Genomic DNA, 17,186 nt, shown 5'->3' on the forward strand with positions numbered 1-17,186 from the left:
GCATGTATAGCACATCTGACAATAGAGTTGACTTGACTTGATGTGAAAAGGCCACAACGGGACCTTCTATCGATAATACCACAACATCACAGACAAAACCAGACAAAAAGAGACTGACCCAAGCTAGACTGCTGTTTACCAAACGTCTCTCCATATGAAACCATGCTTATGACAACAGTCTGGAGGAACGGACGCAGAGCCGGTGAGAACTGTGAAAAAGAACAACTGAAGGTTAATAAAAGAGCTTTGTTTTTAAATAACTAAGGCGAGTGACACATACTGGCTATAAAAAAAAAGACGTTTTAAGAATACCAAACTGCTTATTTGGGATCTGATATTTGTATTCACAGTTATCTGAATCAAATTGCTGAGAGAAGTCCAACACATTACAAACTGGACAAAAATAAATGCAGCTGCTGTGAAGTAACTAACCTGAAAGCCCAGACAGCGGCCATAGAAACAGGCTTTGTGCATGGAGCTGTACTCCTGCACAAACCTGCGGCTCAGGTCCCCGTCCTGAAGAGAGTACAGCTGGCCGTAGTCGTTGTCGTTGATCAGCCGCTGGGCGAGGTGCAGCAGGGCACGCAGCTGGCACAGAGCGCTGCAGTACGCCTCCATCTCAGAGGCATTGTGGTCCGCCCTGAAGAAGGCACTGTTGTAGTTAGAGGCAATGTAACGGCCTTTGTGGATGATGTGCAAAAGGCAAGACAGGAAGACCTGAAAGAGAGAAGGAAAGACAATGCAACTGGGTATTTAAAGGCCAAACAATATCAGGTAAAGCTTGATATAGAGGAGATTATTTCACTAGTACAGAAGTACTAAAAGGTCTTTTAATGATATTTTTGTCAATAAGGAAAATACAGAATAATCTTATCCTCTGATAGATTTAATTTTAGACGTCACTGTAAACAAACAAAGCCAGTGAGACAGTTTTATACATTTACGCTTTCTTAAAGGGTAACTCTGCTGTTATGAAACCTGGATGTTATTTCTCCGGTCCAGTATTGATGGGGAGCACCGCAGCCTGCAACTGCTGAATGGGCTACAACGTAATCCTCGCGGTCAATCGTGCACCGTCCGAACACGTCCATTAAAAGTGCTTTTTCTTGCAAAAACAAGCACTTTTAATGGACGTGTTTTGGTTTGAAAAATACAGAAGTTATCCTTTAATCTTCTCTTACAGTAAACTGGATCTTTTTGGTCGAAACACGCAATTTGGCGCGTCATCTATGGTTTGGTAAAATGGTAATATCCATCTCTTCTCTGTGGCCTTTGACACCTAGTAAGATGTCGACTTTATTTACTTGATTTAATTTCTTATTTTGATTGCTTTTTATTGCGTGGCTGTTATTTTTTACTCATGTTTTATGTCTCTTTTCATTTATTGTTGTATTTTATATGTAGTTCTGCACCTCAACGCTGAGCTGTTTATGTCTTTATTATTCTCCTGTACAGCACTTTGGTCAACTTTGGTTGTTTTAAAGTGCTCAACAAATAAAGTTGGATTGGATTTTTCACTATTTTATGGACCAAATGATCAAGAGATTAATCAAGAAAATGATTTAATAATCTACAATATTACACGTGACACCTTTAAAACACTACTGCTAAGAAACCACAAGCTAAAATCAAACAGAAGTTTTTGTTTGTATCGGTGGGATCAGTCGTACCTTCACCAGGGTGCGGTAACCGTTGCCAGGCGTTTCTTCGTCGAAGTCGTAATGGTGGAAGACGGCGGTGAAGCTGCCGACGACGGGCTCCAGGGCTCGGCCGTGCTCCTGAATCCGTCTCATACACGTGACCAGGCGATTGGCAACAGCGCCGTACGGGAAATCAGAAGGCCCACACATAACGGAGAGGACGTCTTCGCATACTGTCTCCAAGGCTGCGAACACAAGCTTGTAATCCATATCTGAGGCTGGGAGAGGAAGACAAGACGACAGCAGGGTGAGGGATTTCTTTCACCTCCTGTGTACGTATGTGAGCGTATATGTGTATATATATATATCTGTGGTTGTGACACAGCAGTCATGTGACGTGCGCTGAACATCTCGAAGAAAAAAAGGGACCATCACCCGAAGAGTAAACACAGATCTCGATGAGCTCATCTCCTGCAAGACAGCTCATTGGTTTGGTGATTATGCTCTTATCTGTACGGTCAAAGGTTGAAGTTCCCTTTGAAACCAGCGGACTGACGGCGTCAAACACTGGAGAGGATTTATTATATATGTGTGTGTAGAAAGAGAGAGAGAGAGAGAGAGAGAGAGAGAGATCATGTCTGACTCAAACACACACACATCCATTGTAAGATCGATTGCATTGATCTGCTCTCTTCCTCGATACCTGAAGATGGGCTCTAATGAGACACACAATGTAAGTTATGGATGAATAAAACACTCTTAAAGTCAGTTAGCTGTTATCTACATTAACTTAACACTGATCCACAAAGTGTCTCTCTTCCATTACAAATAAATAATATTAAGGTGTGTTTACAGACGTTCAGGCTTTGGCGAGATATAATTTAAACACCGATATATGTTAGAGCCTGTGATGAAGTAGTACTGACTGATATTAGTTCATCACAAACAGAAACACAATTCATCTGTGGTTTTTTTAAACGTCCAAGAAAATATATTGGTGTTAATTATTTTTAAAAAAACACATTTATTTGTATTTGATTTGTTTATTTAAATAATAAAAGCAGGCAATTTGTTGCGAACTGATTTTTTAAACTCTCAAATATCAATAATTGTGCCTGAAACAGAGTTTTGGACTATAACATCCACCTCTTTGATACGTTTGAGTGTTTTATGTCACTTTAAATCGGTGTAAATGTAACAATGCACATTAGTTTGTCGGGTATTTAATTTGTCGGATTTATCAAAAACAGACATTTCACATTCGACCTATAAATCTAAATGTCCTCGGCCGACTCTCCAGAAAGTGTACCAGCCCAGAATATATAAATATTGTAATATAAATGTACATTTCCCACCAGAGAGGATCTAAATAGGACAGTGACTCTTCCTCAGTAGCTCCATAAAGCTCCATAAAGCCATGGCTGCGTATGTTCATGTAGAAATTAAATCAAATTGTGTGTCGACAGCAGCTGTCTGCGTACACAGCCCGGAGCCGGAGAGTGAAGTCAGGACTTTCTGCTCGATGTGGCAATGCTCATAAAACACTAGAGGCTTTATCACAGTTTTGACACATGCTTGATTGTGTTTTTTCTATTTCTGCTCAGTAGTCAGTGTCTCAAAGGGCGGCCTGTTTAGGTTTATGGCTGCAGCAACATGCCGGGTCCAATAACTGGATGTTCTTTTGAGAAATCTGCATTAAACCGTGAGATGATTCTGTCGCTGTACAGATAAAGTGATCAGTCAGTCAGTCTTATTATCTCTGACTGCATTTTGTCCTTTTGCTTGGATTGTTTTTTGTTTTTTTTGTATTTCACTTAATTTAATTTATTTTAAAATGTATTTTCCTGTTCCTTGTGTTTTTAAATTATAGTCTTAATGCTTTTCTTTGCATTGCGTGGCGCGCTGTCGGTAAATAACAGATGTTTGCGGCGATTTAGAAATGGTCTTCGACTGTAAAATGTGTATTTATTAAAAGGTAAATCTAAGTTTATGTTATCAGCTGACTGTAAATATCAGATTTTGTCGACATTTTTCTTCTTGTCAACACATCCAATGAAAAGACTAAACCCAACCATCTGTTATTTCGTATTTCAATACTTACTGACTTCAATGTTTTAACAGGTAACTAGTAATTGTAAAGAATTATAAGGATTTTAAAGTAACCCTCCAAATTCTGCTTTGTCATTATAATGCTAAAATAAATTAAATAGTCAGATATGTGCGTATTGGTGCACACATACAAGGAATTTGACTCCGGCGTTACACTGCTCTCATTGTACATCTATGTACTATTATATATATATGTATGTGTGTGTATAAATATACAAACAAAGAAAAACAATAAAAATGTTGACAGAGTGCAAATATGCTGGAATAAATATTTACCTGCAGGTTTTTTTTAAATGTACATGAGGTAGTAGGATACACAGTGTGCACAGCAATGACTGTATTTACGTTTTTAATGATTTACGTTACTGTTTTACAAAGTACAGCAGATTTTAACTGATCCAGTCCACAAGATGCACTTCTGTTTTCTGTTTCTGTCGGGTAACTCAGTACTTTAATCCCTTTGTCCCCTGAATCTCACCCATTGACCCCAAATAATAAATAAATAAATAAAAACAAACAAATAAATAAAAAAAGGCAGCCAGCAAAAACAGCTGATGAATGACGTAACCCTGTACCCAGGGTCACCTCTCCGTCACTATCCAACCTGAGCTCAGTTTACAGCACAGATATCAGCTTCTCCTACTGTAAGAGGGGAAAACTCGCCTCTCGTCGGGGGTTTGGAGCATTTTAAGGTGTTTTCTCGTCCCGTCCCGTCCCGTCCCCCCCACTCTTTTACAACGTGCACATACCTTCACATGAAACTTCCCTGTCAACATGTTTCGGTGGCTGCTGAAGCTAACGAGCAGCAACTTCAACCACACCGAAGTTAGGCATCGATCGCACTGTTGCTTCCCGTTTTTAAGAAGAGCCGCGTACAACGACAACGACGACAACGACAACAACAACACGCTAAAACACAAGGGCGCCGTTTGACATTCGTACGCGAAGCTGTGAATAACGCACAAAGCCGCTGTGTGCGTTTTAAAATGTGCGTTTTTACGTACCGACCCGCATCCTCTTCCGTGCTGTTCCGCCGGTTTGTCCCGCAGAACGCTGGGTGACGTCATCGACGTGACGGAGCGCGAGACGCGGCCGTTGCAGGCAGCCGTGGCCGCGCGCCCTAGTGGCCGTTAGCGCGAGTCAACAGGTCGGCTAACGCACTTGTTATTGTTTTTAAAAGTGTTCATTAAAGTGTTTTATTGTGATTTATCTTCGTGTTTTGTTGACGAAATGTTAGAAATTCCTGTTTATTAAAGCTGGAGATAGTTCAGCCCCATTAAATACAAGTCATTTACTGCAACCTTTTTCCTTCAGGGACCCCTTTTCTATCATTTAATCAACTGACGACCCCTCACTAGCTGACTATAATCGATATTTCACATTATATTTAATATTATAACAATAACAGTGCAGAATAACTGATACACTGTACACTTAACCTACATTTCTCATATTTTATGGACGTTTTTATACAATTCTGTGTCTGTATTATGTATTTTCTTTCTGTTTTTAACAAATTTTAACTACTTTTTTTAGATAAATTCAGTGTTTTATTCTATCTGATGCTTTATAATTAGCTCTTTGGTTGTTTTAACTGCATACATTTTTTAATACAGGACATGGCTATTTCACATTATATTTAATATTATAACAATAACAGTGCAGAATAACTGATACATTGTACAATTAACATCTATTTCTGATATTTTATGGACGTTTTTATACAGTTCTCTGTCTGTATTATGTATTTTCTTTCTGTTTTTAACAATCTTTAACTATTTAAAAGGCCTCTTTTTTAGGGCCTATTGGTTGTTTTACCTGCATACATGTTTAATACAGGACAATGCTGTTTAGTAGGCTATGTGACAATATCTTGTGTTCAGGTCTTAAAAGTTTAGATGTTAAATAATCATTTATTGGAGTTTTTATCTGAGATATTTCCCCCCATTAAATACAGTCCTTTTCTATCATTGAGTAACCTGCCGACCCCTCACTTACTGACATATAGTATGGATATTTCATATTATATTCAACATACCAATAAATTGTACAGTGATCCTAAATAGTGAACACAATAACTGCAGGAAGTTTTTGTAAAACGAGGGATTTGAATTGAACAGATTTTAAAATATTGCACCAGATATGATTGATAATGTGAACTTTTTACACAATTCTCTGTGTTTTTCTTTCTATTTTTAACAATCTTAACTACTTAATAGGCCTCGTTTTTAGACAAATTCAGTGTTTTATTCTACCTGATGGCCTTTTATTATTAGCTCTTTGATTGTTTTAACTGCGTACTTTGCAGGACAAGACTGTAGTAGAAAGTGAATAGTTTTAATGTAATGTTAAGCTACTGTCTTATTGAAGTTTCCTTTTTCACATAGCAGACAAAGCACAGGCGTTACTAAGAACATTATATTAAAGCTTTCTTCTATTCAAGTGTCCCAGTAAGCCACAATAGTGTCACTGTGAGCTCGAAACTGAAGCATCATTAATCTTTCACTTTGTTTACACCTGTGGTTTTTAACAGTAATGGAGACTTGTGCTTGTATCATATATTGATTATTCTCTTTTTATTGTGCGTATGTGACGAGGTTATGGGAGTCTCTAGTGGCCGTCAGATCACTTGCAGCACTCTGGACATGAATTAAGTTTAGCTGTTTAAGAGTGCTTGGAGTTTAATGCTCTTACAGCCACACGGGCTTTTATTCAGTAGCCTAATAATTACAATTATAAGCCTAATACTTTTAATAAAAATGTTTGCGTTTTCGTAATAGCTGTCTGGAATAGTTAAATAATAGAATAAATGCATGTAAATAGGTGAAAAACTGCAAGTGCATCTCATATTTACATCTCACCATGTCTGTAAAGTCTGTAAAATAACTCTTTAATAAAGAGTCAATTCAGGTGTGTTATTTTGACAATCTTTAAACTTTTTCTCCTCTGTTTGCTCTGTTGTCTCTTTGAGCAGCATCACAAAGGAAGGCTGACGGTTTCCTCACACCAATCAACAATGTTAAAACAGAAGATATCCTGAATGAACTGATGCATTTCTGTGGCAAGTGACAAATCTTATGGTCTGTTATGACCTTTCTGAAAAAAAAAAAAATTTAAGCTGACTCATGTCTGCAGAATCTATCAGGTGTTAAATGATATATTGGGTGTGGTGGTGATACTTGAGTGTACAGTACCAAAGTTGTTGTGGTCACTTTCTGTGTGTAATGCAGCATTAAGGCGCTGATACGACTTTGTGTCAACAGTATTCTGTATTTTTATATTGCAGACATCCCCTTTTCCTCAGTTATAATAAACTATAGGGGCTGTACAAGCTTAATAATACCAGATTGGTGCACAAATCAAAGGTCACCTCAGTGATCTTATGTTGGCTCAACATTTCTGTGTTACTTACTTGAACAGTAAACCTAAACATGTCCTTCATCTGACTGATGTCCATGCAGGTTTCCTGCTCTTATTTAACATCCTCTCCTCTGTAATTTGACACCACAAACAGACTGCGAGGCAGACGAACTTGCAGTGACTTTTACTAAACAGCTACATATAGTAGGATTAGGGTAACCCTAACCCTGAAAAATACAGTTGTATTTGTTGTGCCAAGTGTCAGACTACTTAAGACCTCCTCGCTCTCCTTTCTCACAACAATATTAATTGCGTGGAGGGTTTGTGAGCGTGAATAAAAAAGCAGAGTCATTGGGCTTTTCCTTGATATTTATTAAAAGATACAAGCATGCCAAATCAATCAATGAGGTATTATTTGGGGAAATGAGGGAAATTCCAGTTAGGTTTTTATCTCTTTGACTTTCTCTGATGCTTATGCTTCCTCTCTGTGACTCATTCTTCGCCGTAAACGTTCCTATCACAATAAGTTCTCACAACGATCAGTTTACACGGTCCGTTCTTAAATCTATGTGACATACTATAGTCAGGTGGTGTCTGAGCTTTGTGTGGCACTGCGTGTTTCTACTGTGTGCACAGTTGGCTATGTGTACATACAATCCCAGAGCTGCAGGTATGGCCCTTAAACACTATTGTTAAGACACGACTATAACTCTTATAACTGTATAAGATGTCAGGAAATGTTGAGTAATGTTATCGAAGGCTTTTTTTACTGCCCGCTGTGACGTCTTCAGAGTGTTTCTTTTGTCCGATCAACAGTCACAAACCAAAAGATATTCAATGTATGATCATATATGATGAATAAAAGCAGCAACTCGTCATATTTCCGAAGCTGGAACCAGAGAATGTTTCTAATTTTTGCCTGAAACAATTATTTTCTGTATATCGTCTCATTAATTGATTGGCAAACATGCAGTCACTGAGTTCACAGTATGCCCTTTGACAATATACTGTATGGTTTTAATGTGGATTGCTATGAGATGTTGTGCAGATATTCACGATGTCCAGAGGATGAATCCCTGACTTATTTTGATGATATCCTGATTTTTCATCTAGCGCCACCTGCAGGTTAGAGTTTTCACTCATACAGTTAAATATCTCAACGTCTAACAGATGGATTGGAAATCTTGTACATGACACTTATGAGGCCCTGAATCTCCACCATGAGGCTGAGATTTGTGCTTTTATGTGAAATGTCTCAACAACTTTTGGGTAGATAAATTAGATTCATTGTCAGGATCATTTGTAATAACTTTGGTGAGCCTCTGATTTATAATTTATAGATGATTTTATCATCAGGTCAGATTTGAAATGTTTTCAATATTTGGGTTTGAAACAAAATACTGACAAAACTAATGACATATCAGATTTGTTGATTATTTTTCTTGTGTTGGTTGTGGAATAAAATTACTGACTAATCATAAAAACACTTCACATTCATAATTTCACTACAAATTGTTGATTTCTTACATTTGTGACTCAGGTAAATCTAAATATAATAACATTAGGTCATTCTTTTCTTTAATTTATACCATAACCCCTGGCGGTCTTATCTGGTTCCTCTCAACAAGTAAGTCAAGTCAGAACCACAGGCACATCTGCTGTGGCTGCTGGCCTCAGAAAGATCCGCTGATTACCACTGACCTTAGGCACAGGTCAGGCAGATCTATCATAAGACAGGAAAGCAATCAATGTAGCCAGTTTACTCATAAACTGTCAACAGAGCTGCCGTGCAAACAGGTCTGCTGAAGTCCATGCTGGTGTCCCGGAAGAGAACACAAGCTGACGGTGCAGGTTTCAGTGTGGTTTGATGTGTTAAGATGAGTCTTATTTTCTGCTTAATGCAGCTAATAATAACAAGAGCGGAAGAAAGAGGACAAGTGTGTTTGGAGATTTCAAGGGATTTCTTTATATATATTCTTCATCTTCTTTATAGATTCATGTTCAACTGAAGAGAACCCGATTAAGAATTCAGTCTCTTTCAGTAATTTATTGAAAGGCAAATACAGACAAGGTTTATCCTCCTCATTAAACATCCCCAGCTCTCTAGGGCAATGGGACAAAAATCTGGAAGATATTTCCTTTAACACTCTCTTATCTCGACATTTGTTCTTTGGAACACATACAAAATTTCTCAAAAGGAACTAATCGCACATTTCCTCAATGTCATAAATGTCTGCCCTGACTTATCCAGAAAGTATCCCGAGGTTCCCTCCAATGAGAATAGGAGCTGATAGGGTTGTTTAAATTTTAACTAAGGGAATTTTGACCAACAGGGAGGCAAATCTTGATTAACGACTCATGGAAAAGAAACAACATGTCCAAACTAAGGTTCATTTGCAAGTCTCTGTCACCTAAACACACCTGTATAGTGGCAATGAAGGCTCAACAGAGTCACTGTTGTGCATTGTGGGCATGAGGAGGGAAGGTTGGGGGTGCAGGCGCGCCTTTCCAGTAAAGGAGACAAGTGGGTCAAACTGCCTTCCTGTTCTCATATCATTCGATACTTAATATATGTAAAACACTAAGAAATACACACAGTGATAGTCGCCAAAAGACAAGGATACAGTGAGGGACAGAAGGGTCTGTTTCACTGAAGGAAGTCACCAGTAGGAGGTCTCTGTTTATTCTATTGATTTATTATTCTTTATTTAGACAGGGAGGTGGCAAGTATATTTGCTCTTCCAGAAAATCCTGGTTAAGATGACAACAGTCAATCCACATAGAATTAGTTTCATTAGGTGTTTAATAGAAAATTATGTTTTTCTTACAACCTGGATCTTGTTTTTGCCCTTTAATCGTATTGTTTATCACATAATTTCACAAATGTCATTGGTTTCATTGTTTACATAGAGATAGAGGTAGATAACAAAAGCTATGGGACTATTAGACAGTTTTAAAACAAGCTCTCAGTTTGAACATTTAAAAGTAAAAGTGAAGGTAAAAAATGCAGGTGAATATACCTGAAATGTGTGTTATATTTTTATATTTCTGCTAAAAAACCTGCAGGGTTTAACAGGGAAAGTAACTCTCCCGTCTCCCTGCAACCTCTCACAACAGGCTGCATGAATTGTTACCAGCTTAACCAAGTGTGATGTTTATGTGGGAATTGTTAATCACTTTATACAGAGTAAACTTGTTTTATGATTACAATTAAAACTGAATTGAAAATGTCCACTATAAATAATACAATGTATTAACACTCGGAAGTGATTTTCATTGTTTTCATTATAAACTTGAGGAATTGAACATGATACTGGTTAATTGTTGATCTAATCGGCTCAATGCAAAAACATTAACCTGCTGAATAACTTCCACTGGGACATGCATGCAACATCTGTTCTACATCTGTTGCACTGTTATTATGTTCTAAATAATTAATGTTTAAATTGAGAAGTTTGGACTTATGGTACCGTTTATTGCTTCCTTATTAAGTTTATAGAGTCAGGTGAACCCAGGACGCTTGGTTACAATATTATTATGCATCTTAAATCAAACTGAGACTATATTATACAAAAAACACAAACTTCCGTTGGTTGTCGGAGATCTGCACTCATCTGAGTGCACTCTTCTAGTTAATTAATTGTTTCCTTTTAGTAATTGATTTTCAAATAGACACTATACGCGAATCTGGGAAAACATTGCCTCTATGTAAAATTAATCCTTGATCATTGGTTCCAGTGTACAGCTCGACAACGTTTGACTACAACGCTGTTTGTCTGTTTGGATAAGCGCTTTTCTAACTACAGTTTCTTGTCTTAAGATAAAAAAGAAATTAGATGAAGTTAAAGTGTAAGTGAATAAGTCTCTTAATATCAGACCAGAATCAGTCAACTTGGTGGAGTGGGCGGATGCAAAGGTCTGGACCCAGGAAAGCAGTGACCCCTTAACCGGACAGGTAAAAGTAGAATTCATGGTCGAAATAAGATGTGGGATGTAATTATATATATATTTTTTTTAAATGGAGAAATATACCACCCACTTTAACTAAGCTCATATTAAATTCTTATATGTGACAACAACAGGATTCCTTGAAATTTGTTTGTAAAAGGACTTTAAAAGTACAAGGAATCCAACAAAGGGGTTGCCTTTAAAATTTTACAATACATTTTGCACAAAAGGTTTATTCTCAGTGAGAAGTGTATAAAGCATTTACAGCCAATAAAGAAAGGAGGAGAGCATCAAATCTTCCACTGAGTAAAGTGGCCAAACTAGCTGATCTGGGTACAAAGTGGGTGGAGACTAGCATCAGGATGGGCTGAGCTTCACCTGCTGTAAAAATCTGTATCCTTGCCAGAGAGGAAAGCAGAGAGGCCACAATGCTCAGCTTACATAAAGATGTAGACCTGAGCGAGAAGGACACACAGACGAGGAATGGAAAGACTCACACACGATCTGAGGTTGACCTAAGCACTTGACTCAACCTACATAACAGCTGCTTAAGAGTTTGTGGAGCAATTTTTCCCCAAACATGGCAGCTACTTGGCAATTTGCACTTTTCCTCTGCATGGTGCTGATGGTGTCCACAAACCCGAGCCTGGCAAGTGAAACCACAGAACACGTCACCACAGCGAGCAGTGATCACGGGACCACCTCAGGCTCGGGCTCCGAGCATGGGACGCACCCAGGCGGTGTGACAGGTGGGGATACCACACATGGGGAGAGTGGTCATGAAGGAGGGCCCATCACAACTCTACCTATTGTGACCTGGAAGTGGAAACATGTTTCTACCCCGTATCTGGTGGCCCTCTGGGTCCTGGTCAGCTGGCTCTGCAAACTCGGTAAGTCCTAACATTTCTTGTCCATGGAAGACTGATCTGTCCTTAGAGACATATTTTTGATAAATGTGTTGGAGTGGCTTCATTAGGGGTAACATTTGATTGAGGGTAGATTGATAGAGGGCAGAATTAACACTTCCAGGTAAGGGTGGTACTTAGATTCTTTAGTTAAGTCAAAGTATAAATACAGTGTACTCTATTACAAGTGAAAGTCTTGCATTTATAATTTCACTCAAAAGTATTATAAGCAAACTCAATTTGAAGTATCAAACGTAAAAATAATATGAAGAATTGCTCCTTTTAAAATCGTATTTTCTCATATATTGGATTTTTATTAATGATGTACTAACATGTAAGTATTTTAATGTTGCAGCGTGTTGAGGTGGAGCTAATTTTAACTACTTTTATACTGTTGGGTAGTTGATTTTTAAAAGCTAATAATACACACAGTTATTGTGTTGTTGATGATGATTTGAGCTCATGTAAAGTGCCGTTAAGTATCGTGAAGAGCGTTATATAAATGAAATGTATTATAACCAGTTTATTTGATACACCACGCAAAAACTAATTCAGTCTACGTAATACAACAGTCCTGATACAAATCCTGCCTTCATGGAGGTTATTATGTCGGGTTTTTTTAAGTGTTCATTGAACTGTTCATTGGAAGCTGGAGTTTGTGATCTTGTTGATTTGTTTTGAATTATAATAAGTGTATCCATCCCTCTTATATCAGTGAATATATAGATTAATTCCCCCTGAAAAGTGCCTCTATGTAAACAAACAAGAACATGCAGTGAGATTGACTATTTCTATATAATTATTGTTAATCCCTACGGGGTCGCAGTCCCCTTGAAATCAATGAAACAAGGCAGTGGAAACACTACCGCTTTTGTCCACGGGGGGGCGCCAGAATCAACATAAACACATAATTCAAGTTTTATGTAGACGCTTTAAAGTTTCCATATGTAAGATTCTGAAGCACTGTACGTATTATTTTTATACATGAAACACTTTTATTGCCAATGTGTGAACGGGTTGTAACGTAATTTAAAAAAAGGAGACCGTACCTGACTTTCTCGGTTGCCTGTGGACTGATTTTTACACGCCTCCATGTACAGTATCAACTAGTTAACGTTAGCTTATAATTGAAACATCCCATCACAACACAGAGCTAAATTTATGAAATGTATTGTGATATGGTGTTTTAGGCGGCAGCATTCAAATGGCTGTGCGTTGTTGGTCTGGCATTGGTTGCGTTGTGTGGCTGATGGAGTGATTTGTAAATGGCAAGTTAGTTGCATGTAGTCAATGGTCGAGTATCTGATTATGTATATTTAATTAAATCCAGCATTGCCACAAAGCAGATATTTAGGGTATCTTTCTCATTTTATTCATCCATTCACTCATTCCAAAATTTAGGGTTTGGTTGCAACTGGGTATATAAAATATGTATGAATTAAAAAAATGTTGTTTTTAATTCTTTAATTGGACCTGGATGAAATACACTTATGAAATCACAAATGGGACACAAATGGGGGCCTAAAGAGAGTTTGACCTCTGTTAGATATTTCACCAGATGAAGCCTCATTTCTTGTCTTGTCTTGTTGTGATCACAGAACATGATCATTAGTATTTCATGTAAAAACAACACACGTAAATGTGTTGCGGCACTGTGGACAATGTAAATGAATGAGTGTGCATGTGTTTACACCTCCAGTGACATAAATATGGGACTGTGGTTGTCAGTATATGATGCAGGAAATGACAAAAAATGAAATAGGACACTAGCTAACTTTTTTTTAAAGTCTGCAAATAGTTACACTAGATAAGTCAGTTTTGGCAGCTTCAGTGTTAATCTGTGCTGCTTCTGTGCAGAAAAATGTTACAGCTGTGTTTGCACTGACAGTAACTTGCACAAGAGATTATTAATTTATTAATGACCAAAGAGATGTTAGAAATGATTTTAGCAGAAGGTTTCTACAGCTACTGACATTTGTCTTTTGAGTTCTGGTGAAAAGTTAAATACTTGACTCAACATAGTTTATTTAAATCTAAAAACTGATTAGCAAGTACAGGCCTTTAGCAAATTTCTTGAATTAAAAAGATCACAAAAGACAACATATTTCAAAATCACCACACTTTTACCTTGAGGTAAAAGTTCACACTCGAAATTGTTTAAACAAAAATATTAGAAAGAAAAAAGGCTGAGTATAGGGCAAACATTTACGCAAGGATTAGAAGACACCTCTATTAAGTTTGTTATTTCACATAGGGATTAAATTTAGACACTTTAGAGATAATAAGACTACTAAATATGTTTAGAAACTGGAAACTTCTTGTTAAGAGTATACATTTATTTTTAAAGGAAGTGGAACAAAGTAATCAAAACACAAATAATATGTGCACGCTATAAATGTTGACTCTACATAGTTTACTTAAGTGCAGACAAAGGGACCTTCTTTCTACAGATTTTATTTCCTCTTTACAGATTTACAATGCTTGCTTTCTTATATCCTCCTAACTGCAGTCAACTTCCTCAGCTCTGCGCTAATTGAAGGACAATGGACAAGAAATGCAGGTTTATGTGTCCTTCATGGTCTGGAAAGCTTCATTTTCACCTGTCAGTCAGTGCATTAAAACATTTTGTATCATCAGACTGGAATTATTACACATTTCAGACGTTTTAGGTTAATTTCAGGTCATGGCCTCACTAACTACATCTTGAAGTGTCCTTGAGCAACATACTGAACCCTAAATTGCTCCTGATGCTGTGCTGTCAGTGAATGTGTGTGAACAGGATTGGTTATTAATAACCAGTTGACACCTTGCATGACTGAATATGACGTATATTAAGACTAGCAGTCCATTTACCTTTTACTCTCAGTGTCTCTGACACTGTCTTTTCACTCCCAATAGGTCCACCCTCATAATGTTGTAATTTAAGTTCATTGTCTTGTTTTACTCATTTGAAAAGAACATGTAGTCAAATGTAAAGGTCACAAATGACACATTTCATAAAAATAGTTTTTTCACAGCTGCTTGACAAACAGTAACTACTGCACCTCCCAGTCTGGAAACAACCTTAATATGACCTCTTGTTTTCACCATGAAGTTGACCTCTCATTTACAGGTGTGCACAGAGCTGTGGCCAATTTGGAATGATTGAAAGGTTTAAGTTAAAGGCCAGCCGCTGTTAAGCGAGATATATTAGGTCATTAGTTAATAGGGTTGAACAGGGGGCGTCATGCGTGACTGTGCAGGCTGTGCAGCTAAATGTTGGATGATTTACAGTATTTATAGATCACACCAGAAACCAACAAGAGGTCTATTGGACATAAAGCTGCTTTCATTATTCTATAGACCAAACTTAGTTCTGGTCGTTAAACATTATGCTGAATTATATTAAAGGACCAGTGTGTAGGATTTCAGTGGCATCTAGTGGTGAAGTTGCAGATGGCAACTAACTGAAGATGGTCTGTATTTGACGGGCTGTGTGATATGTGTAGAAGAAACTATGATGGTCGTGAAACTTGTGAAGGCTTCAGTCAGTGTTTGGTTTACTGTTCTGGGCTACTGTAGAAACATGGTGGTTCAACAAAGCAGATTATATGAAAGCCGACCCATGGCATCTGTAGATAAACACAGCTTTCTTCTTTTATAATATATATATATTTTTTTTTTTTTGCCTGTCTTGGATAGGAAAGTTGAAGAGAGACAGGTAGCCAGCAATACCAGGTGAGCTATCAGGGTTCTCCAAAACAGCTTATTCTAAGGTAAAACACAACAACAATTCCTTTAGTCAGGTGATTATACACAAATGAAAACAAACATATTATATTCCATTTCTGCCAATACATCCTCCTTAAATTTAGAAAGGTAGAGCTTTTGTGGCTTACATAAAGCTCTTAGTGGAGACATAGTGGTTCACACCTGTGCTTGTGTGAGAGCTGGCGTATCAAATCATTAAACCAGTTCATCTTACCAATGAGGCTATTGTCCCTTGTCCTGCTCAAACAGTATGGGACTATTGGCCAAACAACATGCAGATCATAATGCGGGGAGTAAGTACAGTATTTACAGGAGGAGAGTCCATTTCACAATGTAGGCTAATCAGCCTTCACTCTGGAGGGATTTTTGTGTTCTAACCGTTCACAGACCAGATATTACTTCCTTTTTAAAACTGTAAGGATATGGCTGTACATATTCTTCTTATAGTCAACAAATCTCACAAAAAGACCAAGACCAACAATGTGTGTGTCTATTATTAACAATACTTTATCTGAGGCTAGAGAAATCAGTTATGGTGTGCCACAGGGAAATGTCCTAGGTCCTTTGCTCTTTCTGTTAAACACATATAATAGTATTAAATATGTTTACAAATATAACCTTTTTTTATATACAGATGACTCAGCTTTATTGGTTTCCCTCAAGGACAAGAACATTGTTTAGAGCTAGTTAAGTGAATTATTAAACATTAGTAATTAATATAATATGATATAATATAAATTTGAGCTATAGTTAGAGTTAAATAAATCAAAAATTCTCTTAATACTTTCCGATCTTCTCTGCTCTGTCTATGGCACTCAAGCCCATTGATTACTACTGAACACATACATCTTTGATAATGTCTCACAAATATACTGTTTCATTCTTTTAAAGGCTCAATCATTTCCTGAAACAGCTGGAAACTGTAGTTTATAGTAAATGTTACTCAAACAAGAGTAAATACTGCATTTGATACAGACAGACTTGGTGCTATAGTACGGTATTTACCACATTGGGACTGAGAGATTAAACTACAGGGCCCATGTTCATCAAAATGAAGGAACATGTCACCCAGTTCAATAGTGTACTTTTAATAGTTCGGACAACAATGGAGCTATATGGTACAGAAGAATAAGATATAACAGGTATTTCAGTCTTTCCATTGGATTTATTGACAGTCAAAAAAAAAACAAGGAATAATCTTGTTAACTGGAACATAGCTTCATTACTTCATAGTAGTAGTTTATTTAGGGACTGCAAGTAGACAGTTTTCTAATTTCTCTGACGTCAAGGCACTGGGAGTCTTTAACCAGGGTTGAGTAACGTCAGTGTCAATCATTACTAAGCCCAAAGCTGTGAGAGGAACCCAGTGGAAATGTTCCTTCTTAGTAGCACACACAGGTATTCGTTCAACATGTATCACATGACCTCTGCTCCATCACTTACTCCCTCACTCCCACATACACCACACACACAC

At 37.5% G+C, this 17,186-nt stretch overlaps 2 protein-coding genes across 3 annotated transcripts in view; one reads left to right on the forward strand and one right to left on the reverse strand.

The window, feature by feature from the left end:
- Window positions 1–4,831, reverse strand: part of lipea (lipase, hormone-sensitive a) — an 11,070-nt gene extending 6,239 nt beyond the window's left edge. The window contains exons 1-4 of one of the 2 annotated variants that reach the window (XM_035681789.1): window positions 4,754–4,831; window positions 1,671–1,918; window positions 433–717; window positions 119–209 (exon numbers count right to left, since the gene is read on the reverse strand). In XM_035681789.1, the coding sequence (XP_035537682.1) occupies window positions 119–209; window positions 433–717; window positions 1,671–1,918; window positions 4,754–4,763 (634 nt within the window). In that variant the 5' untranslated portion in view covers window positions 4,764–4,831. Of the gene's footprint in view, window positions 1–118; window positions 210–432; window positions 718–1,670; window positions 1,919–4,498; window positions 4,686–4,753 lie in introns of those variants that run through there. The other variant, XM_035681790.1, reaches the window with a different exon arrangement.
- A 6,655-nt stretch (window positions 4,832–11,486) lies between these two features.
- slc9a3.1 (solute carrier family 9 member A3, tandem duplicate 1) overlaps window positions 11,487–17,186 on the forward strand; it is a gene marked incomplete at its 3' end in the record, with an annotated part of 17,775 nt that continues 12,075 nt past the window's right edge. The window contains 1 exon segment of the mRNA XM_035681784.1: window positions 11,487–11,947. Within this exon segment, the coding sequence (XP_035537677.1) occupies window positions 11,638–11,947 (310 nt within the window). The 5' untranslated portion in view covers window positions 11,487–11,637.

Source organism: Morone saxatilis, unplaced genomic scaffold, assembly GCF_004916995.1.
Source record: "Morone saxatilis isolate NCDOM2014 unplaced genomic scaffold, NCSU_SB_2.0 Contig9, whole genome shotgun sequence".
NCBI classification, from domain to species: domain Eukaryota; kingdom Metazoa; phylum Chordata; class Actinopteri; family Moronidae; genus Morone; species Morone saxatilis.